General features: G+C 53.9%; 1 protein-coding gene across 14 annotated transcripts in view; it reads right to left on the reverse strand.

Moving 5' to 3' along the window:
• Nucleotides 1-24,264, reverse strand: part of USP4 (ubiquitin specific peptidase 4) — a 35,769-nt gene that overhangs the window by 1,254 nt on the left and 10,251 nt on the right. Inside the window, exons 7-21 of one of the 14 annotated variants that reach the window (XR_012128857.1) lie at nt 18,132-18,269; nt 17,220-17,337; nt 14,584-14,757; nt 12,855-13,013; nt 11,811-12,035; nt 11,019-11,102; nt 10,035-10,129; nt 8,012-8,203; nt 7,273-7,361; nt 4,596-4,820; nt 3,399-3,469; nt 3,031-3,149; nt 2,596-2,745; nt 2,112-2,241; nt 1,548-1,651 (exon numbers count right to left, since the gene is read on the reverse strand). Coding sequence is in view for 11 of the 14 variants with exons in the window: in XM_017681430.3 (XP_017536919.3) it covers nt 1,548-1,651; nt 2,596-2,745; nt 3,031-3,149; nt 3,399-3,469; nt 4,596-4,820; nt 7,273-7,361; nt 8,012-8,203; nt 10,035-10,129; nt 11,019-11,102; nt 11,811-12,035; nt 12,855-13,013; nt 14,584-14,757; nt 17,220-17,337; nt 18,132-18,269 (1,943 nt within the window). In the remaining 3 variants the exon portion in view is untranslated. The other 13 variants (XM_017681431.3, XM_017681430.3, XM_073230581.1 and 10 more) reach the window with 13 other exon arrangements.

Raw genomic sequence — 24,264 nt, forward strand, 5'->3', positions numbered from 1 at the left:
TGATTCTGCACTATTTCCAAGCAGGATGTATTTACAACAGCAGTCCCAGCAGCGATGTCCAATTCCCGCTCTGCCCACACTCTAATACAACACGGCAGGAGCTAGCGGGGGTCTGCAGTCCCCGCCTGCGTGTGGCTCTGGGCGAGCTGTGGAGCTGTCTGTCGCTCCAGTGCTTGCTGCAGAACGTGTGGGTAAGGAAGGCAGGAGAAGGTGACACAGAAGGTGCTGAGGGCCGCCCCCAGTCTGTGCACTGGTGGCTCTCTGTCCTGGAGTTCCCACTGGGGGCCCTTAAACAAGGGCCTGACCTCATGAAGGGGAAAAATGACACACACAGAGCTAAGAAACTTGCCTGACTGGTATGTCTACATGCTACCATGGCAGTCAAGAAGGAATGTATTTATTCATGAATGAACAGGTATCAAAATGAATTTGGGGAGGAAACAGCTGAAGAGTAAGTGCTTCAGGGCATGGTGTGGTCGAACTGCTAACAGCCACTCCAGTAGACCCCTGGTTTTCAAACAAGACCAATTTTTATTTCCCAGCCTCATGTACAGCTGGAGGCAGCCATGTGGCATTATAGCCAATGAAGTGTGTGGGGAAGAGCTGAGGGGGACTTCTGGGAGGCATGCTTAGAAGAGAAGGTGGTGCCCTTTCTCCCCTACTTCTCATGTCCTGGAATGTAGACATGAGAGCTGAGACTGAGCAGCCTTCTGGAGACAGGAGGTGACACAGTAAGAATGGAGGGGCAGGGGCAGTGTTAGGCCAACAAAAAGAGGTCGGCACGGCAGGGGAGAACATCAGGGCTGCGGGCAGTTCCATCGCCCACTGCGCAAGTAAAGGTCACTGGTGCCTCCCGTGGTGTGTCACCTCCTGGGGCCCTGACCCCAGGAGGGGTGGCAGTGGGCACAGTGCAGGTGCGGCAGAGGGAGCAGGCAGACACCCACTGCTCGCTTCACCACTACCCGCACCACCTTCCCGTAAGCGAGTAACAAGATGTACGAGGTCTTTTCACTGAAGAGCAAACCCACACATGACAGAGACTTTAGAAAACAAAGAACAAGGAGAAGAAGGAAGATTCTGGTGTCTCTTCCCTGTTTGTGATGTAGCTGTGTCACCACCTCTTGTGACGGCGTGACTTTGTGTGGCTATTTTTGATGGCGTTTCAAGGGCACCCATGTCAGGAGCAATTCCACTCTGCAGGGGTTGTGTGCCCTCCATCAAGCAGCTGGGCGGCAGCGGCAGCCACTGGGCACCAACGCCAGTAATAACTTCCACGGTTTTAAATAGGTAAGTATCTTTATGCAAGAAGCTTTTTCCCAGTTTCAAGTGATTTCCTTAGGATAGATTCCCAAATGTGCAATTAAAAATATGGAAGCCGGGTGGGGGCAGGGAGAGGGGAGAAGCAGCAGCCGGGAGGAGCCAAGGCCTAAGGGCCTGAGCCGCGGTGTACACAGGGCTCAGGGCGAAGCCCAGCACACGGCAGAGCCTGGTGAGACGGCGGGCTGAGGGCAGCCAGTGCTTCAGCAGGAAGCAGACGCAGTACTCACAGTGACCGACCCCCATGGCTCCATAGTGGTTGGACACAGCGACGAGGTCATACACGTAGGGCCGCGCTGACGGGTCACAGACAAACTCGGACATGTTCAGGGCCCTGAGTATAAATAAACGAACAGCCCTTAAGTCCACGGTGGTCAGAGGAAGACGGAGGAGTGAGCCAGCACCCCTCTCCGTGCCACAGGCTGTTAACAGAGGGAAGCATGCAGCAACTAACAGCAGGAGGGGGGACGGACGCGACAGGAGGGCCCCGTCTCAGTCCCACCCCTGCCGCACCCCACGCAGAGGCTTCCTGGGCGACTCCAGCCTCGGGCCAGTAGCCTGGAAGGTCTCTCCCGGCACAGCCTGAGGGCCGCAGCAGCAGAGCAGGGACGGCTGTGGCTGTCAGAGACACAGCCGATGCCGTAAAAGCCTAAGCTAAATATCAAAACAGGCCCCAGAAAGTTTTTCCCCGCTATTTTAATTGTGAAAGAGAGAGGAATTCTACATATCTGATTATGCCCACCACCCAGGTTCTCCAACTGAGGTGTCTGTACTTCGTGTGTCCACTGACCCACCCCTGCCCAGGCAGCATTTTAAATCTGCCTTTCGTGAAGGCACTGCTGTCCTGCTGACTTCACTTTGCCGCTTCGGTTCAGCTGAGGACCCCGGGGCTGAGGACGTGGGCAGCTGGTCCCGGTCTGCGCCCTGGGAAGAGGACTGAGGTGGAGCGCACCCCAGCCGCAGGGCCCAACGATCCCGCACCCCCACCCCCACCCACTGCTGATGAGTGGCAGCCCAGCCCCCGGGTGATGACGGTGGGGACACCAGCTGGGTTAGGCAGAGCGCGGGGCCCGAGAGGGGAAGCAACAGGGGCCGGCATTACCCTGGGCCTGGGGTCTCTTCCACCCAAGAGGGTGGGGGGCGGGGGGTGGGAGGGCAGCCCAGCAGCACAAACATCCTGATGTCCGGGTCTTTGGTGGCAAAGGCCTCAGCCATTCGGTGCCCAAATCCTCTGCCTGGGTTCTCATCTTCCTCACAATGCTGCAGCGAGGGACCCACCTGACTGGGAACTCCACGACCGTGTCGAGCTTATCCCTCCAGTATCTGCTGTAGGAGAAGCGTTTGAGGTGTACCACAAGGATTTTCGGCAAGGTCCACAGGTCAAACTTCTTCGTGGCCTGTTGGTGCTTCTGACAACTGGGGCAGTACCTGAGCAGACAGGAAAGCCTCCGCTCACGGGCGGGCAGGCAGCGTGGGGCCCCAGTGCGGCCCCACACCCTCTCCCGGCTCAGCACCACTGCCTCAGGGCAGGAGGGCTAACCACCACCCACAACGGGGATGGCTTCCTCGGTCTGGAAAACAGGGTTTACACACGAAGACCCGTATCGTGGGGCCGGCCACGTAAAAGGTGCCATGGCCAAATCCAAAGATGGTGCTGGCAGACCCAAGAGACCTGGGGCCATGGGTGCCCTGCCCAGCGTGGGGAGCTCCTACCAGGGGTCGTGCTCCCCGAGGGTCTCCATGGTGGTGAAGAGCTCGATGCAGTCCCTCAGAGCCACCGCGGCCTTCTTCTTCTTCTGAGGCTGCAGCATGCTCACATGCTTCTCATAGGCCTGGGGGGACAACGTGCCGTGGCCGCTGGACACACAGACCTTGTGGCTGGGCCACAACCCCATGAGCTCTCACCCCTGGAACATGATGTACTTCCGGAACTTCTGACCTTATAATGAAATCTCTAAATGTCTTTCATTCCCAGGCTGGAATATAACTTGCTAAATGGCTATGGAACTAGTGACAGTGACCCTACTGCTCATCCAGACAGAAGCCAGCCCACCGCGGGCCCAGAACCCCGAGTGGCCTACCTCAGATTCCTGCTCGTCGTAATAAAGGCTCCGGGCCTCGCTGTCCCAGTCGATGGCCAGTGTGGATCGAGCTGTGGAGGGGACCAGAGTGTCACTTGTTACTGAATGCCCAGCAACAGGAGAGGCTCTGCAGAAGGAACAAGGGCCACACGGCCCGTGTCATCAATGCCTGTCCACCTGACAGCAGCCGCTGCCAAAGAGCCAGCTCTGCCCTGAGCCCTGGGCCCCCACATCCATTGGCCAAGACTTCCTCGGCCCTACAGAGGGGCCCCGAAGGCAGTGACTATATAGAATCTGGGGAAGACACAGGTCAGGACGGAGTAACAGCTCCCAGACTCACCATCCCACCTTACACCACAAGAGACCTTGACACACAGAGGCAATGACTATTCCCAAAGACTGGACACTAGGCAGAGCAAGAGGCCCCCGAGAGGAGGTGCTTCCTCCCCCCACTCCCTGCCTGGAGGCGCCTCTGCAGGCCCCACAGGGCGGGGACTGAGCCGGGCGGGGACTGGGCGGGGACTGAGCCGGGAGGCACAGCCTGGAGCTGGGGTGGCTATAGCATCTATAAGGCGTTACAGGAGGAGAGGGAAGCTGCAGAGACAGACAGATACCGAGATGCAAAAATATCTCAATGTAAGTTTTTATTAGAAACATTTTTAGGAGGCACAACAGGAAGGGAGGGAGTGAGGAAGGAGAGAAAGCAAGCAGCTGAAGGAAGCTGAACGGGTGGCGCCTCTATGGCCCGAGCACGTGGGTGCCCGTCTGCATGGCAGCTCCCGTGATGGGAGGCCAGGCCCCGAGCTCCTACGAAATCCATGACTACCCTCTGATGGGTCACAATGCATGAATCACTTATGGAACAAAAGGAACAGCATTTATTCTCCTGTGAGAGCCAAGTCTGGGCAAATGCTGCCACCTAGGAGGGCAGAGAGAGGTGCTACCAGTGGCCGCAGTCCTGAAGGGTGGGGGTGGAGGCAGCTGTACCTCCCTCGCACTTAGGAGGACCAGGGGGCTGACCGGAAGGCCTGGGTTTCTGAAACTGTGTCCGGGGGCTCAGGCCAAGGACCAAAGCGCCTGTTCCTGGAGCCATACGGACACCACAAGAGCCCAACACCACGAGTGCCAGGTGCGAGAATTGTCAAGCAGACGCTAAATCCCCCAAAGGCCAGCTGAGGAGCCACAGAAGATGCTTACGGTTGAGTTTAAGCAGTTTCCCATCAGTCACAAGGGAGTCCACGTCCGCTGTCCCGTAGGCGCTCACCAGGCTGAAGGCGAAGAGCCTCTTTGGGCAGGGCGGGCCTTGGCTCTTGCGGGCGGCCTCGCAGCGGCGGCTCCCCGGCACGCCCTCCCCGCTGCCCTCCAGCCCTGAAAGCCGCGCTCTGCCTTCTTCCTGATGCCCCATCTCTTCTCCATCCTCTCCTGCACACACAGGGAAAGCGATGGGCGTATGACTTGCTGAGTTATATTTCAATGCTAAAAACTTTATTTTGTACCTAACTGTGGTGTTTCCTTCCAAGTGGCTCTGTCCTGTGGAGGTGGAACGCCATCTGCCCCTCTGCACTTATGAGGCAGCCACGTGCCCCCCGCGAGCTGATGAGACAGGCAGACGGGCCCTGCAGCCCCGTGAGGAGGGAACGGAGGCCCCGAGTGGCCCTCTCCACCTGGCCCCTCACTGCGCTTCATACCCCACAGTCTGACTCTCAAAATTCCTCACTAGGCCCACAAAGAGAAAAGGGGCAAAATGAAATAGACACTCAATGCTCCAGACAATAGTCTGGAAGAAACACAACCGAGTCCATTCGTTGGCATCATCATGAACACAGGCAGTAAGCAGAGGCGCCCTGCTCCTTGTAAGCAGCAGGTGCGGCCCACCCCGTCACCACCCCTTGACCAGGAGCCTCCGAGGCACAGACGCCATGCCAGGTCCCTGAGCACACAGCAGTCTCAGCTCTCCCCTCCTCCTCTTCCTCTGTGTTCATTCGAGATTGCCCAGGTTTAACGGCATTTTGAGGGCATATGCTAATTACTAAATTCCCCCCATTCCTGAGACCTGGCAGACGGGCTGCAATGAAGAAATCCATGCACATCTTCCTCACGTTCTGTTCTTGGGCAAAGGGGGAAGTCACAGTATCAGGTGATTTCAGCAAAGATGGCAACAACTCCGCAAGGCAGTATGACAGTAACAGAAGAACAGCTTTAACACATGAAGTTCATATGCTCGAAAGTATCAGCAGAGGGGGAAACTCCGAGAGGGCACTGCACACACACAGCCTGTCTCCGCAGGGTCTGCCTGTGGGGCGCTCACAGTACCAGCACTGGCGGAGGTGCGGCCCGGGTCCCACCAGCACAGCCTGCCCGCAAGCATGCCTGAGACTGCGGCCCCAGCTATCACGGGCGTCCCCTTCCCAACCAGCTCACCACCCCCTTCACACCCGGGCACGCCTGCCCAGCAGTACATACTCCCAGCCTGGCAATGACACCCCGCCCCACCAGCTGCCTCTCTGAGAGGGACGCCACCAGAACCCACCTCAGCCCCGTGAAGGGAATAGACAGCCCTGACACTGCAAGAGGCCTGGGGCTGGCTGTGACAACGGCTGCCTGTCTCCAGACAATCCCAAGACCCTTCTCCCGGTACTGTCAGCATCACGGGATGAGAAGAGCAAGCAGCTACCCAGGGTCACCCGGAGACCCAGCGGGGAGCCACCACAACCCAACAACGAGCCACGGGAGTGAACGGTCACCGGCATTTCAACATCAAATAGGATCTGAAGTCTATGCACCAAGACTCACTCACAGGGCTCAGAAGGGGGCAGTAATGACGCTCGAACAAGACCGGCAAGTGTATGGCTAAGCTAGGCGAGTCACAACCACAGTTACTGGGTACTTTAAATCACATTCTCGCACTCAGCTGCAACCTCCACTCTGTGACGGAGGTGTCCTCACCCCGCCTGCACACGGGTAACCAGGGTTGGCGGGATGAAGTGCCTTGTTCCAGCCCAGCCTGCTCCTCGAGCTGGGGGGCACAGGGCCTGAGGTGAGGGCCCAGAGTCCGGAGAACCCACAGGTCTCTCAGGCCCTGCGCAGAGGCCACCACTTGCACTCCAGCACCTGCGCACAAAACACACTCCTGCCCAGAGCCCCAGGGGGAGGGGCACGTGACACTCGGGGGGAGTCATACCCTGAAGTGCCAACGATTCGGAACACCCATGAGGACAGAGCTTTGTGGTATTTTTGACATCAACCCTCACCTTCCAGGAGTGTGCAAATCTTGGAACCCTGGGCATTTGGATTTGCAACCGAAAATTTACAGCATTGACGTGGGGGACAGCTACAGCCTGCCCCGAGCCTGTGAGTGCACAGCCACGGCTGGGCTGCGAGGGCTCTGCGTTCCCTGCACTGAGCCTGCCCAACTGGCTTTCCATGATGGCCCTCTCCACTCACACAGCAGGAGCCACGCACATCAGGAGCCACCCATGAAGCTTCCTGGGCAGAAGAAACACCCAAAGCAGCTGCCTCCACCCCTGGTCCCTGTCCTCTCCAGCGCGTGCTGCCCCCGACGGGGATGGGGGAGGGGCCACGGGACCAGCTCTGCGGCAGAAGCTACATCAAGGAGGGGGCCGAGCACAGGTGAGCCCAGCGCGCGACCGGGAGGCGTGAGAACCAGATCCCGGCTCCGCCCCCTGCCTCGGTGGGACAAGTCCCTTGGCCCTGCCAGCTCCGCCTGCCTGTGGTGAGCAGCCTCCAGGTCCAGGCACACACCGAGCCGCCCTCCAGCCGAGCCCCATCCAGCCCCAAAGCCTGCCCGACCCTCCACTGTGCAGACACGTGTAGGGGAGGGAGGCCAGGAGGAGGCGGCTAGGCCGGTGCTCACCTTCACAGCCGCCCCTGGAGCCATTGCAGGCCCCTGGCTCCCAGGGTGAGCTCCCAAATTCATCAGGCAAAGGCTGTTTTACGTAGCGGCTTGAAAAAGAGAAAGAAAGTAATTGTTCCCTAGTTATTATGTTTCCCTATTTTTTCCACCTCTCAGCTCGAAGTATTTCACAATTTATACATCCAGCTACTCACAAAGCAATTTATGTAAACAAAAGGGCTTCAAAAGCATGTGATGGTTTCATATCTTGCTGGGGCCTCCAAAAAAATGTGGCAGTAAATGCTCAGAGGGATAGTGGAGCGCCTGAAGACCGGGAGGAGCCCCTGAGATAGATGTCCAACTGCCAAGGCCCCGGCGCCCCGGAACTAGTGCATTTCATGTCCTCAGTACGTGTCATGGGGCACCACCATTTTAAAATACATTTCCCAGTAACACCAAGTCATCAGCCTCCCAGTGGTGGCGGAGCACTTCAGAAACAGTGCTCAAGCGTGAGATGCGGCCACAGCAGCAGACTGCCAGGCGGGTGACCAGCAGGTGTGGCAGACCTGACGCTAGGGACCAAGGGAGTCCGGAATGCCATGTCACGGCACTGGAGACTCGCCAGGAGCCCCGTCACACTGGCACCTGCCCTGGCCCTCCCTGGGGCACACGGGACCCATAGAGGCCCTCTGTGGGGCAGTGACTACTATCGCTGGGCCTGTCTGGATTCTAGGCAACAAGCCACATTCCTGCCACCAACCTGATTCGCTCACAAACAGCCTGGTACAAAGACTCGAGGGTCAGCTTGTGCTTGGGGACAGAAACCAGCAGTGGCTGCCCATACAGCACTGCCCCGGAAGATGCGCTGGATGGCCTGGCCTTCCTTTCCCGGAAGTACACTGGAAGCGTGACACACTCAGAGCCGTCCAAGGGGCTGCTGCAGACCTCGTACCTGCACCAGTCAACAAGAGGGCAGCTTCAGCAGCAGGTCCCTGTGAGCAGCGGAGACTTGGGTGGCAGTGACACGGCACCAGCACGCGGCCACTGCACACAGCACGTACTCCAGCACAAAGGGTGGAGAAACCATTTCTAAGATGGTTCCAGAAGCTGGGTCAGGAATCCCAGTGATTCACATGTTGTGGACCCACACCACCTGGGACTCGGGGCTAATGTGATCTGCCTTCCCCAACCATGGCCTCAAACACGCGAGAGCGGGCACCCGGCCCAGCACAATGGCACAGAGGGGTCCCAGCCACCAAGGAGCTCAGCTTCCAAAAAGAGTTTCTCACTGCCCTGCCCTTTAATGAACCAAGTGTCATACAAAGCTGTGTAACTAGCCACGGACCCTTTATTTCCAGTGAGGAAGCAAATGTTGAAGACTAATTGTTGGTGATCTTTGTTCAAAAACATGGAAGTAGAAGAATCATACGTACAAATCAGTGACTTTGAAAAATGTGTCTCACTTAATGAATACACAGGACTGAGGAGACTTAGAGATGTCTTATCCTTGGCAAATAGTCCTGCCTATAGTCCATTCAGGAGTGGTCCCAGAAAAACTCACAGACATGTCCACGGTGTGCTTGGGGCTAAGGAGCTGTGGGCAAGCATAAAGGTCAAGAAGCAGGCCGGGTTTCCCAGGCCATCACTGTCACTTTCTGGCGCTGGGACTGGGCCAAGCGCCCTCACTTCTGTGCCTGTTTGCTCAGCAGCCAAGAGGCTGCCTCCTGAGAGCGTGGCTAGAGGGTTGACTCAGCACAGTGCACCCCACGGTTAAAGGGCGAGATGCTCCTGCTCTGTCTGCTCTGTTTTCATAAGGTGATCATCAATCCATCTCCACAGTACTTTGCTTTCCTGATGGTTGAGCTTCAGGCCTTCTGTGAATTCCTGTGCTGGCGACCCTGTAGCCCAGGCGTGCTGACATATGATCCCCAGAACTCCTGAGAGACTGCACCGGGACCCAGTCAGAAGTGGGCAGCCTGGGCACCCTCCCCCCGTGGAGCGACAGAGGGCCACAAGCAGGGGTAGCCGACACTGGTGTGGCCCCTGGTACGCTCAGGGCCCCTCCGCCAGGGTGACCCAGAAGCCACAGGCCCAGAACGTAAAGGGAGGAAAGGCCTCTTCTGGCTACTGCACTCCTCAAAACCAAAATGCTAAAAGCCTCTGTGAGGGGGATGGAGGGAGGCAGCATGGGGGGGCCCACGGTCAGTTTGCCCGGAGCAGTACGCCTGGGGGCCAGGGCAAGCATGCCTTCCACACACCAGATCACGTGGGGCAGCCTTTAAGCAAGAGCACCTGGCAGGGCCGACAAGCCAGCTGGAAATGCAGTGTGCTGCCCCCAGGGATGGGAAACTGAGCGTGCAGGCTATTACAGCTGAGCAAGACTGTTTGAATCGAGCCCCCGGGCACCTGAGAGGGCACCTGCTGAAGGGGCCGTGGCCTATGGCAGGAGAACAAAGAGCCCTTGGGCTACCATCCCTCCTCTCATCTCCGGGGGGCCCCCTCACTCCGCTGCGAGTCCCCCTGAAAGAGGCGCTCTGACAGCGGCACCCTCCGCAGGGACTCCAGACATGCCTTCCAGGCAGACAGCACCTGTGGCCAGAGGCTGCTCCGGGCTGAGGGGTTCATCTGCAACATGCAGCTCAGAGCGCCGGCAGGTCCTCTGCACTGATGTCTGCCTGTGGCTCTGATGCCTATCCTGTACCAGGTCCTGGGGCAAGTCCACGTGAGCAGCGGCTGCTCTGGGATGCCCCCTCTGGCCCTTAAGCAAAAACCTGAGTACTTACACAAAAATGTCATCCCGAGGCATGATGTGGTTTAAACCTTCACCCATCTGGAAGATTTTGTGGAACCGGTGATTGTACACATCTGTGACCACCATCTAAGAGGCAACGGCGAGAGAGAGATCACAGGGCGATCAATCACAGCGACCCTCCGTAGAGCCCGGTGCAAATGAAAACAATGTATGGCTGGGGGCTACTCTAGGCCCCCAGGAAGGGTCAGAGACCACCGTGCGACCAGCCTGAGCTTGGGGCCAAGGTCCAAGGGGAGCAGCTTGGCTGCTGCCAGCAAGGAACATCCCAGAAACACCTGCCCTCAGGCGGCAGGGATGGTGGACAGTGAGTGCCGACTAGGCTGGCAGCTGCCCAGAAGCCTCTGGTTGCTACTCAGGACAGGAAGTGTGCAGGCACTCATCAGCATGTGGGAAAATAGATCACCCCTGAAGCTAGCAAGTGCTGGGGAAGGACAAGGGCACGGACAGGGCAGGGACAGCAGATGGGCCAGGACAGACAGAGGATGGTTCTTTGCAGGGGAGGCCTCCACTCTCCCTGCCTCCACACAGCGCCAGGCCCAGGAGGTAGCCCAGCCTGGCAGCTATTTGTAAATGAAGCTTTCCATCAAGAACATCACAGTGTCACTCCACAGTCTTTCGGAGTTTAGGCAGGAAAGAACTTCCAGATTCTCACTTACAGAAGTCGTGTGGGGAAGGGGTGGCAGGGGTGAGGGCAAAGCCCTCTTCCGGGCCCTCAGACAATGGTGGGTGTGACTTCAGTGGAGGAAAGATGGTGCTCCCGGGGACTAGAGGGACAATCTGGGCCACAGCATGGACTGCGAGTGAGGGCGGAGATGTCTCAGGCATCCAGACATAACCACACCTCTGCTGCCCAGCAGGAAGCGCCCCCAAGAAGAGGCTACAAGGCTGAAAATGCACTCCAGAGGACTAGGAAGTGCCCCCAACAGGCCAGGTGCCACCGACCCCGCCACCTTACGTTTTCCGCGGCAACGCCAGCCAGCTCGGAGAGCGCCTCGCACAGGTCAGACACGGCCCCCATCAGTGGCACAGTCACGCGGTACTGCCGAGGAGAGACGGCAATGGCGGTGAGCTGGCGAAGGCCGGCGGAGGGGCGTGAGGGGCGGCGGTGGCCTTCCCGCCACGGACTGGTAAGGCCGGGCCCCCAGGAAGGGTCAGAGCACAAACAGCACGTGTGGCCAGCACCTGCTTCTCCACTCAGGCGGCGCACAGGGCCTGGACCCTCTCACCCCTCCCAAACGTGGTTTTACTTTAGGAGTCATTTGCTGCTCCTTTAGAACTGTTAAAAATCATACAAGCCACCAAGTGGTCCTACTTGTCATCTCTGTTTAGAGATGAAGAAACTGAAGCCAAACCAGGAGACAGCACTACGGTCACTGGGTGGGCCATCAGCAGGGACCTGCTGGTTACACCACTCACCTGGCTTCTGGTTCTAGCCAAGCTCTCCCGACTGAGACGTGAACCTGAGCAAGGGAAGAACCTTGCCTCGGGACCCCCAGCATGCAGACTCAAGGACCACTTAACCAGGTACTTTAGTCACATGAATGGAGCAGGGGGAAAAAGTGACAGAGAAGCCCAGAGGACCTTCATGACATGGCTTGAATGATGCGGGATTCACAAGGTCTGTCTGCTGGAGTCACTCAGGCAAGCACCCCGGGGATGCAGAGGCAGCTGGCGGAGCTTCTGACGCAGGTGAGGCAGCCCCGTGCGGGCCCCCAGCCAGGGTGCCTGAGGCTGCCGGTGCTCTCACCTGGGTGGGTCTGCAGCGAGGGTCAGCAGGAACCAGGAAGACCTCCATGACCCGGTCCTTTTTCAAGGGCAGTGGGAGAGTTAGATAGCAAAACGGGTCAAAGGTCACAGAAACCTTAGCACATTCTGGGCAAACCAAAGTCGACTTGAAGAGGCCATGGAACGTGTCCACAATCACAGAGTCATTTCTCAGCTTGTGGTTCTCCCAGGCTTCCTTTGCTACCACCTGGAAGGGAGAAGGGTAAATGAGGTTCTCAACCTCCCCCAGTGCATGCACACCAATTCACAGCAAAATCTGAGACGCACCAAGAGGCAGATGTACAGCCAAGACCTTAGTCCAGGGGGCTACCCTTGGTGCATGCCCACACACATGCCAGCTCCATGCCCAATCCCAAACACCCAATAAAGGACGGCGCAGGACCTGCGAACAGCAGGGTGCCTGTGTGGCCTCTGGTGGGAAGCAGACAGTCTGAGAGGATGGTGGACACAGCAGCTGACCAAGGGCAGGACTGCTCCACCAGGGTTCAGTCAAAGTCCCTTCAGGAAGACTGTTGTCTAGACTACAGTCCAGCTAACTCACTGTTTTTCCTGTAAGACCTAAACGCTACTTTCAAGTCTTCACACTCACCACCCCAATGTGATCAGGTAGCTTAAATACTAAATTCCCTTTCCAGAGATCAGAAAGTCAAGGCAGAGAAAGTGTAAGTGCCCTGATTATACTGATAACTGTTTTAATAAGCACAGATGCCTTTCAGTGAGAGCAGTAAAAGTCCCAAGAAGTGCCCTCTTACAGCACTTTATAGTTCTGAATGCCCTCATCTCTGGTTCACCAATGAAATTACACTAAACACACCACCTTGAGCTTTGAGAAGCCCCTCCTAAACCTGGAATCCATCTCTCCAGCAGTGCCCACGTCCACATCACCAACAACAGCAAGTGGCAGCCAGAGCCCTGGCACCACACTGAGGCCAGAGAAACGTTCCTGTGGCTCCCACAGGAGACGGCATGTCTGGAACGCCACACCCGACTCACTCCCATGCCATACCGCGTCTGGCCGCCCATTAGCATCCTTCAGCTCCAGGTAGGGCTTCTTTTTCACTCGGTTCAGATCTTCATGCAATCCATCTAGAAGGAAGGCTAATAGCTCCTGAGAGTCTTGTTGCTGGTAGCCAGAAAACTGAGGGGCAAAACGTCCCACTTGGGTCTGCGACAAAAGCAAAGTGCATCAGGAGGTGGAAGGTATCAGAACAGTGAAGTCACAGGGGAGGCTGTCACCAAAACTAGCTTTGCAGGGTCAGCTGGGACAGAAAGGGTCGTTAGCCAGATTAATTCCTCAGGGGCCTGGAGGAGGCCAGCAGCTCTCCCTAGATAGAGAGCTCAGATCACAGGGCCAGGACAACAGGGGACCGGGACCCAGGCCGCTGCCCTAACAGAGGAGTGAAGGGAAGTGCCTCAGTCAGCCGCCCCTCTATGTACTGCAACAGATCCCTCTCCAGGTTCCTTCTTTGGTTCAAAGTCTCTGTAAGAACTTTACAAATGGTGCATCAGGCGGAGGACCCTGCTGTCCCTGACAGCCCGGCTGCCCTAGATCACCTGTCAGCCTTGCATCGCTCTACACCAGCGAGCCTCAGAGTGTGGCCCCAACTAGGGCCAAGAGCACCACCTGGGAGCCTGTTAGAAATGCCCGTTCTCAGACCCTACCCTGGACAGAGGGAATCAGAACTCTGGGGATGGAGCCAGTGGTATTTTAACAAGCCCTCCCAGAGAGTCCGACGTGTCCCTCTGCTGTCCAACACCAGCTACTAATCACAAGCAGCGACTAAACTAATCAGAATCAAACACAGTAAGAATTTCAGTTCCTTCCTTACTCACATTTCAGATGGCCAGCGGCACTGCACCAGCCCGCACAGAGGGCCTGTGCCCATCACCGAGGGGCTCCCCACCACACCAAGTGCCTGCTGACTTTTACTCACACTGACCTGAGCCACTTGACTCTAGTCTCTTTAGAACTTGGTACTGGGATACTAATTTATGCACATTCCCCAGGAATTAACGTGACCATGGGATGAAAACAGTTATCAATTTCAACAAACCATCTAAAATTTTAATTTTCTCATTGACATAAGGTGCTATTTTTTTCCTTTCTGAATCAAAAATGCTTCTACCACATGCTTCGTGACAGCTCCTCCGACCCCCGTGGGGCAGGCTAAAAAGGATTTCTCCAATTTCAGAATGTGGCGGCAAATCGTCCCCTAAGCAGCAAAAAACACTAAGGGTGATGGAAAGCCTGGGTCGCTGCATTTGCCCACTGCCCACTGCTCCCTGCTCTTCCTAGCTGAGGGACCCAAGTGAGAGCTGCCCCCCACACACCGCCTTCCAGGATGTCAGCCCAAATCCTGACTTGGGGGGCCCGACTCAAAGCACAGGGGGAACAGGCCCCAGGCTGAGAGCTGGGAGTGCCCTTCAGATGATACTGCAAATTAAGCTGCATTTGTATGGTCTGGCTTAGAGTGCTGACCATCTAAAGACTGGCACCACAGAATAGGGCACTCAGAGCAACCAGCTTACAAAGGACTTCTGAAGCACCCCAGCCCAGAGGTGTGCTGAGTGGCTGAACAAGAGACTGACCTAATCCTGAGCATGGTGCTGTCAGTCTCAGATCCCACCTTAATCCCGAAATGCACGGAAAGGAATGACTCATGTCGACACCACAGCGCTCACCCCACATGGGCAACAAGCAAGGGAAACACAGGCAGCGACCTACTTTGACCTACTTTGAACATGCGCGGTGCCACGTGAGCATCCCGTCCAGACCACATCTGCTTTATGAGCTCTGCGTAGGCCTCTGCGATCTCGCCCTGCATGCCCAGGGGGTTGTCTCTGTTGAGCTCAGCCTCGTACTCATCCTTCAGGAAGTAGTCGGTCAGGGGTGCGGTGTTGCTCAGGCACTGAGAGAGAGCATGATCACGTCCCAAGGGCCAGTGCCGGTCAGCTCCACGGGCCCCCGGACGCTCCCCACAGTAAGGCACAGCCCCCCGAGCCCCCAGGGGGGTCCACCTGCGGCTGCAGGAAAGTGGCCTTGGAGGAGCTCATATCTCAAACATCTCCGAGGCAGGCTACCTGAGGGCAAACCTGTGTACCCCGAGTACCTGACAGTCTCTATTCAACAGAAAATGGTGATTCTTTAAATCGGAATTGATTAGAACAGTCCACTGTTTCTTGAGAAGATAAAATATTCAAATTAGCTTTCTCCACGTCCACGGACAGGGTCTCCTGGCTTTCCCCTCGGTTCTGCTGCTATGTTAAATGACTCCAGTCAGTTTTTCAGGTGTCAGGCCCACCCAGCTTTGCTGGCACAAACCCCACTGGTGTTGCCACTTTTATTTAGATGTACTGGATGTGATTTGCTGCAGTTTTATTTACATTATTTGCGTCTACAGTTCTGAGATACGATAGTTTAAATTTTTCCTTTTTCAGAATTCCTCATCAGATTCTGGTATGAGTATGCATGCCGCCTTGAAAAATGATTCGGGAAGCTGTCCCTCTTTTTCTATTTCCTGAAAGATTGTGTATGACTTACCATGTCTGCCTTAAATTTGAATCCACTCACCAAGAAAGCCACCCAGAACAAGAACGTTCTTTGTTCTTTTAACTTTTCTTTGGGGCTTTTAATTACCAGATCAGTTTTTTTGATAGAGAACTCTTCAAATCTTCTATTTCTTCCAGTTTGTTTGATAAATTGTGCTTTTCAAAGCGACTTGTCTAAAACTCATCATCTAAGTTGTCTGGTTTAATAGCATAAAGGTGTTGTACTGCCCTCTAGTAATCTTAATGTCTGTGGGATACAGAGTGATGTTCCTTTTTAATCCACAGCATTACTAATTTTATTTTTTATTTTCTTCCTTATCAGCCTCCCTAGGAGTTTATCAAATGTAATAGTTTTTCTCAAAGAATCCAGTCTGGCTGTTCTGTAAATCTGCTCTGTATTTTTCACTAATTTCTGTTCTTACCACTGTTCTTTCCTGCTTTCCACTTACTGTGGGTTTCATTTCTCCTTTTCCTGGCATCACGAGATAGAAACTTAAAGCACAGAGTTTAGACCTTGTTTTTCCTAATATTTACTTCTTGAGCTGCAGACCACCTCGTGGTTACTATCTGCATCCAACAGCTGAGGAGAACCGAGGGCACAAGGAGCTGTTAAAATCCACCTGGGAAAGCCCGAATCTCAAGTCTCTTTTCTTCAGCAGGTTCATTTCTACATCACTAGGCTCCACCTCACCACAGTGGAGAAAAATAATTTCCAAACCTAAGAGTTACCTAAGGTAAAAAAATCTTTTAATCTTTGCCCTTATACTCCAAGAAACTTCAAAATTAGACTGTAAGTCTTGAGGACAAAAACCACATCTGATATGCTCAACATATCAGGTCCCCAGATGAAGAACTGGGTCTTGACCACACAGGTCTGGCTTTTGCCCTTGGATTCTGGAAAGTACTCTGCTGACCCCCGGAATGTCACTCCTGACAGGAGTACCCACTTGCCCAGTCGTATTGGGGAGTCTAACATGTGATCTGGGGGACTGGCCACACGTGGACAGTTTCAGGTGAGGTCAAACCACTCCAGAAAGACCGACGCTGGGACTCAGGACAGGGACTTGGGGTTGCCCGGGCCATCGACCAGCCAGGCCACACAATGAAGCCCCAGTAGAGGTCCTGGACACCTCCACGCCCGCTGTCACATCCCAGTGCTAGGAGAGCAGTGCAACCTGGCTCCACAGCAAGAGGCGACAGAGCTGCTGCTTCCCCTGGGTAATTTTCATGTGCATCCTCTCCCTATAACAAACTACAGACAGTGTATGTATGTATGTGTGTAATAGTTTAAAGCGAGTCTGTGGGTCCTGCTAACAAACAATCAGTCCCCCAAACCTGCAGTTGGGTGTCAGAAGTGAAGGCCTCTTGGGGCCGGTGCCCCTACCTCTGTGGTCGGGCCCCGACTCCAGCTCACGTCCACTACAGCAGTAGCATGCAGGATGTGCCCAATAAATGCTTGATTAATTAACAAATCAGGTTCTGAAGACAGGCTTCGGGTATTTCCAATCCGGGGCATTAGGACAGACGGCTATCATGGGTAAAAAGATGGCCAACCTTGACCGGACATAACTGAGCCTGGCACCAATTGCTGTGAGGTCCCATCTCACCATGACCACCGGGTAAGCAGAGGCACTTCCTGGGGACACTGCTTCCTGACGGTCAACAAGACCCTTGAGGCCCATCCGTGCTGCCCAATGGGAGGCACCCTGGCAGGGATGACGCTCAGCAGCAGAGATGCTGGGAAAGGACCCTCCCGGGGAGTCAGCGTGCCCTCTGACCCAGCCCCCAGCACCGTGAGGGCAGGTGGCAGCTCTCTGTCTACCTGCAAGGCGGAGTTCATGAAGCACGTGTTCCCCAGGTTTCCAAGTCCACAGAGCCCAGGCTGCACATGAGCCGATGAGGGCTCCTGCCGATTACATGCAGCAGAGAGGCCAGATCCCCTGGAAAACACAACCCCGGTGGCAGTAAGAGTGAGTTCTGTAGCCATGCCCCCAAGATGTCCATCAGGGCTCCTTGGGGGCCTCTGGGCTTCATCTGGTAATAAGCCCAGACGGGTTCTCTCCAGTTCCCCTCCAGCCCTCCAGCCACCAGCTCCTCAACTCTGGCCCGTGATCTGACATGACAGCAGGTGAGCACATCCTTAAGGGGAGAACTGCTAGTTGAATTCTCTGCTCTCAGGCTTTGCCAAGTGCTAATTTTCTGTCCCTTGGGAAGGCTCACTGCTGGGTGACTTCAGGGGAGGCACGGTGGTTACCAAGATCAAGAGCTTGCTCCTGCCACCCCCACCAGGCCGCACTCCGTCCTGACTGTGCCTGAGAGCTCCTCCCCTCTCACCTCACCCTCTTCCTCCACCCCGTCTGTGCTCAGTGGCAGGTGCTTGGAGAAAGGATCACAGCTATGCAGTGGGGAACAGCAGGGCTCTCCCACAGCTAAGCACCCTCCCCTCAGAGCTCTGCTGCCACACAGCCAGCCCGTGTCTTCACAGACAACGCAGTGATCCCCATGACCACCAGCGATGTAGGCTGTGGGGAAAACACCAGCTCCTAAGAGGACAAGAATGTCAGTCAGGAGGAGGCACACCGTGCTGGGGTGTGCCGTGGAGTGAGAAGCCGCATGCAGCGCGTCCCCGTGGGGTGCCCTCACCCGCTCTGCCTGGGGGGGAGCCCAGGGCAGGCTCCCCAGGCTCACCTGGGAAAGGACTCGGAAGGGGGCACAGGGAAAAGTATGCCCTTACCCCCTGCTGATGCCGGAGCCGTGCATCCCCGCGCTCCCTGAGCCATCACCGTTCGCCACGGGAGAGGCAGACCTTGAGGAACAGGGACTTGCTGATGATTTCTGAGAGGTAGAAAGACTGCTAGGCTCAGCGCTTACTCTGGGAGAGAGAAGCAGAAAGAGGGCTACTGACTCTGTGCCAAGGGCAAGCCCTGTTCAAGGTGTCTCTTCTCAAGAAATAACTGTTTTCCGTGTATAGTTATTTAAAATAAATTGGAAAGGCCTATTTTCACGCTATTTCAAGATAAAGTTTACTTACCCGAAAGAGTCGAGAAATTGACCGGCCTCCCTGTCTCATTCTTCTGCATGGTCACACACCAAATCTTTCAGCAGGATAAGCCACAAGGCTGATCTCCCGCACCCACTCTCATGTTATTTTTAAGAGTTACCAGTGAGAGATACAGAAAAATGGCAGTAGGAGATGAATTTCCCCCAAAATACTTGACCCAAATTAAAAAGCTGGCTCTAAGTACACTTGGAACAGGGAAATAGCAATTTGGTTTCCCTATGCCCTTCAGGGGGAATTGCCTTTTCCTCAAACTAACCAAATATGAGTAACCTTCCTTTTATTTTTTTTATTAAAGTATCATTGTTATACAGTCTTATAAGGTTGCACACAAGCAACACTGTGCTCACTACAATCACCCATATTACCAAGCCCCCCCCATACCCCACTGCAGTCAGTCCATCAGTGCAGGACAGGAAGATGCTACTCTCTCTTCCCTGGGAGCCTCCCACACACCGTGAGGGCCAATCACAGTGCCCTCAATCCCCTTCTCCCGCCCTCCCCCGCCCCTCCCCATTGGTAACCACCCCTCCCTTCCTGGGTTCTATGCTTCTGCTGCTGTTTCGTTCCTTTAGTTTTGCTCCGCTGTTATACCCCACAGACGGCTGAAATCATTTGTGCTTGTCTTTCTCCGCCTGGTTTATTTCACTGAGCATAATACCCTCCAGCTCCATCCATGTTGTTGCAAACAGTAACCTCCGTTTCAACCTCATGTTTCAATATTTTTCACAGCATCTTATCTTAGATTGATTCTACTTTCAGATTAATTCAAGGACTTAACTGCCCCAAATCTTAAACTGATTATCAATTTTCTACTAAACCCATATAAGAACATGTACAAGAAACTGAATTGTTCTACATTGTTTCAAATGCCTACAACTGTCATTCTCCTTCAAGATCTGGGGTTATTCTTCAACTACAGAAAATGACTAAGATGTGCTCTCCAGGGCAGGCCTGCCCTCCCGGGTCTACTCTGACCCAGGCTCCCTGTGAGGAAGAGCCCAGTGGGTCAGCAGGTAAGGAGTGACTGTGTGCTGCCTGCAGAGTGCGTGTCAGCTCTGCTCCCCATGTGGAGGCCACAGTGAGGGGAGGCCCCCAGCCTCTCACCCCCAGCAGGGAGCAGCTCTCGCCCTGAAGAACACTTACTTCAGGGGCCCCATCCTCCCAGGAACTCAGGCAGCCTGCCGAGTGGGACTCGCCAGAGCCAGGCGCTCCCACCACACGCGGGGCACAGTGAGGCCTGCCCAGTGGGAGGCGGGACTTGCGCCTCCTGCCAGACAGGAAAGTTGCCACCCAAGGCTGGTCTGATGGGGCTGCCTCGTTATCACAGGTCAGGAAACAGGTACTGCGGGACAGTAGTGGTTTGACACCCCCTTTTTAGTAACTGCCCACTGGGAGCCTAGGCTATTCCCTTAAACTTAAACAAGAAAGCATCCACAAAAGCCATACACATATCCAAGACCTGTCAATTTCCTAAACAGACATTTATGGTTGAGATGAGAGAGTAAAGAAAAATTTTACTGGACATTTAAAATGTTCTAGGAAACACTGCCAGTCCTTTTCAGAGTAAATTCAGTCAAAAAGAAACCCACTGGTACATACAAGTATATGTTTGAAAATTTGAAAGTCTACCCTTGACAGCTAAATCAAAAGCAAGATCTCTTGCACACAAGTGACTTACATCTGGGAGACATGTGGGCATCTGTCATTGTCAAGCAACAACTCCAGGACATACCTCGGGACACTGCAGGCTGGGAAACAGGCATTGTGGAAAACACCTGGTTCTCACGTGCATGTACTCAGAGAGCCAAGACCTCACCCTCCCTCCTGGCGGGCCTCATGCCACAGACACTCTGAAGACAGCGGCTATGCCTTCCAGTAAGGATCCCTCTGCTCCTGAAAGACTTTGTGCAAGCCTCTGGCCCCCAGCGCCTCCCTGCTGGGATACTTTCTGTGCCTTGGCAGGAGCAGTCATTATCAACTGCAACTCAAACGTGCGCTAAGCCCAGCGTGGAGGTCCAGTAGCACCCACGCCTGCCCTTCTTACTCCGTGGGGACCTACCTGCTTCTCAGATGCCCCTCAGGCTGAATGCTGCTCTAAGCATGAGCCCACCCTTTACTCCTGACCACGAGGATCCGGAGTCCAGCATCAGGCATGCTCAATAAGGGAACAATGAACTCAGTCAGATTCTCGCTGCCTTCCCAGTATCCTAGGCCATGCTCTCCCCACAGACACTGCTGGCTCTCTTCTGCACACACTCACATCTTCACTGCAGCAACACTGGCCTCTCACGGCTCTGGGCATGTGACTTTTAAGAGGACCGTGTCGTGGTTCAGAGCTAACCAGGCCTCGCGAACCTCAGGCATGTTAAGAGTCAGAGGGCGAGACGGAAATGAGGCCAGGACTACAGAACACGTCCGAAGCACTAGCATAGAGGCTGAAGCAGTCTACAGGGAAGAGAACACTATCTGAAAATGCTCAGAATTTATCAGGTGGTCCTCACTCGTGAATGAATGAGTTAAATGAAACAATTCACTATGCTGCTCTCCACCAGGATGTTTGTATGTATGAACAAAATGGATTCTCCGGGTGGGTTTAAAGACAAGGATTAAGCCCATCAGTGACTTTCCCTGGATGACACTCCCTTGATGTCCTTCCCCATCCTCCCAATTTTAAGCTCTGTGTCTTCTTTGATAGACAAAGTACCACTGGGCATGGCTGCTATCTTCCAGCTGATCTGAGAGCTGGGTCCACCACCTATACTCGCACTAGTCACGGCCGCTCCAGGCTTAGTTCTGCCCCTCGTCCACACTCTTCCTTTCCTCCGGTCTGCCTTGCCTTCCACTGACTCTCCCGTTATAGATGTGGCAGCTTCCTAGCCGCCTTTCACGGTCCTGTGGTTCACATGAAGTGCAGCTCTCCTTGAACAACACGGGTTTGAACTGCAGAGGTCCACTTACACGTGGATTGTTTTCAATAAATATATTGGAAAATGTTTTGGAGATTTGTGACAATATGAAAAAAACATTTTGTAAGAGCACAGTAAATAACATGGAATACTTGTGTTAACTGACTTAATATTATTGGTAAGACTTCTAGTCAACAGGAGGCTGTTAAGTTTTTGGGAGTCAAAAGCTACATGCAGATTTTCAACTGCACGGGAGGTCAGCACCCCTGACCTGAATTGTTTAAGGGCCAGCTGTATATATTTTACTCTTCTATTTTTACATTATCCGAGGCCACACATGGTCCAGCAACATAACAGAGGAGCTGAGTTGCTAATAATACCAGCACTGGACTACCCACCTCAGACACTCTCTCTAGAAGGAGAAACTGCTGCAGCCACTAGGGAAAACAATACAGCTGTTCTGCAAAAAAGTGAAAACAGAAATACTGTATGACCCTGTAACTCCACTTCAGGGAATGGACCCAAAGTAAACAGAATCACTAGTTCAGAAAGTTATGTGCACACCTATGTATGTTCAAAAAGATGTATGTTCATTGCCACACTATTCCCAATAGCCAGGAGAGGGAAGTAACCCAAGTGCCCACCGACAGAGGATGGATAAAGATGTGGTACCTACACACAGTGGAATGCTACTCGGCTGTGAAAAAGGAAATCTCCCCATGTGGGACAACATGGATGGACCTAGAGGGCATTACGCTCAGTGACATAAACCAGACAAAGATAAATACTGTATGATTTCACTTATATGCAGACTCTAAAAAACAAAACAAACAAAAAGAAATGGACCCATGGGGGCATGGGTTATAGGGACAAAAGAAAGAGAGAAAGAGAGACCATAAATATTAACAACACAATGCTGGTCAGCAGAGGGAAGTGGGTGGGGGAATGGGTGAAGTAGATGAAGGGCATAAAGAGCTACAACCTGCAAATTGTAAAATAAATTAGTCACAGGAATGGACATACAACATAGAGAATATAACAACAATATCATAACACCTTGGCGTGGTAATGGGGTGGCTGCTTACTGTGGCAAGCATCTAGTGACATACGTCCCTGTGTTGTACATCTGAAACCAATATAATATTGTGTATCAACTTTATTCCCATTAAAAAAAGAAAAAGAAAAATGTAAGGATCTATCCTGCTTACGCACTGATTTTCAAGTCTTTCTTAATTGCCACCAAACCTCTCCTAATCAATATAGCGTATTTCAAATATATAAATTCTATGTTTATATTTCTGTGGCTACTCCATTAAGTTTTTAGGATCTGTTTCAGTTCTTTTTCTCCCAATTACTTAAACTTAACCATGTGCATGTCTCCCCAGCCGTAGCAGTTCACGGCATTCTCATCTCCTCTGCTCCTTACTGCCACCTGTCACTTCACCTGGCTTCTAGGTTGAGATCCCACAAAATTTACTTCCAGACTGTTACTCATGTAGGTTACCCTCTTAAACCTTTTTTCTTATTTATTAAACTTTTACTTAAGTATTACATAGAAAAATACGTAAATCATGGGAGCACAAAAACCGAGGCCTTTACACCAAGTTGCACACATCTATAACGAGCACCAGCCCAGCCCCCACGCGTCCTCCTTGGCTCCCTGTGGCCACAGCTCTTCCCAAGGCTAACTGCATCGTGACCTTGGGCTTTCCTTAGGCCGCACATCCGGGGCTCACACAGCATGCAGGACACTGTGTATGAGACTCCAGGCTGCCACAGCTCTAAACGCACTGTGCGCACAGCAGCTCTTCTATCCAGTCTGATTCCGGCGGACATTCGGGTCAGCTCCAGCCCGCGACGGTGACAGTGGCGTCGGGAACATCTGTGAACTCACGTCTGGGTGAACGCAGAGCAGACTTCTGCTGGTTGTGTGCCTGGCAGCGGATCCCTGAATTACAGATTCTTTGTCAACAATGATTCTTCATGAAGCACTCGATGCCCAATCTCCTAAGATCCTTGTACCAATTCGCATGTCCCATCAGCGGGGACCGACAACCCAGGTTGCTTCACACCTCCCACAGCACCTGGCACTGTCTGGGCGTTCAGCCATCCTGGCGGGTGCGCAGAGGCACTGGCTGGTTCTCTGTCGCCCCCCGTGGATACCTGCTGAGGCTGAGCGCCCCTCCAGATGCTTGCCTGAGTATCCTCTTCTGTGAAGTGGCGGTCTTGCCCCTCTTCCCGACAGTATTGTCTCACTTCTTTTTTGCTGATGAAGAGGGGTTTCTTTAAAACTCTGGATTAAGCAATTTACGAGACGTGTATTGCAAACAGCTTTTCTCACTCTGTGAACTGAAGTTCTCAGAGGTCACCCACTCTAGGCACGTCCTCCTCCATGGCTCGCAGCGCTGTGCCTCGTGAAGGAAGCTGCTCACCCCAAAGGCACCACGTCCCGGCTTCTCTGGGCAGCAGGGTGCCCCGCTGGTGCACAGCCCCACGCAGGCCACGGGCCTTGCCCTGGGCCCCCAGCACTGCTCCTCCCCAGGGGTCCTGGAGGGCAGCTCCACGTGGAAAGCCTCCTAAGGTCGACTGTGTCAGAGAAGGAACTCATGTCTTCTTCTCATTTAACTAATGGTTTAGCAGGCTACAGAATTCTAGTTTTAAAGTTTCTTTACTTTAATACTGAAGACTTTCTCATAAATCCACTGCTGCTGTTCAGAAGTTTAATATTGATTTCCTTTTTACTCCTTTGCAACTTTTTCTTTAGAAAAGATCTAGAGTTTACACCTTTGTTGTTAAAGTCCACCGTAATGTCTGTAGTCACAGGCTTGTGGTCTGTCTTGTGTTTAGCATTCTTTGTATCAAAGACCCTTCCCTGTCTGTGACATCCGAGGGGCTCTCAG

This window comes from Manis javanica, chromosome 3, assembly GCF_040802235.1.
Source record: "Manis javanica isolate MJ-LG chromosome 3, MJ_LKY, whole genome shotgun sequence".
Taxonomy (NCBI): Eukaryota; Metazoa; Chordata; class Mammalia; order Pholidota; family Manidae; genus Manis; species Manis javanica.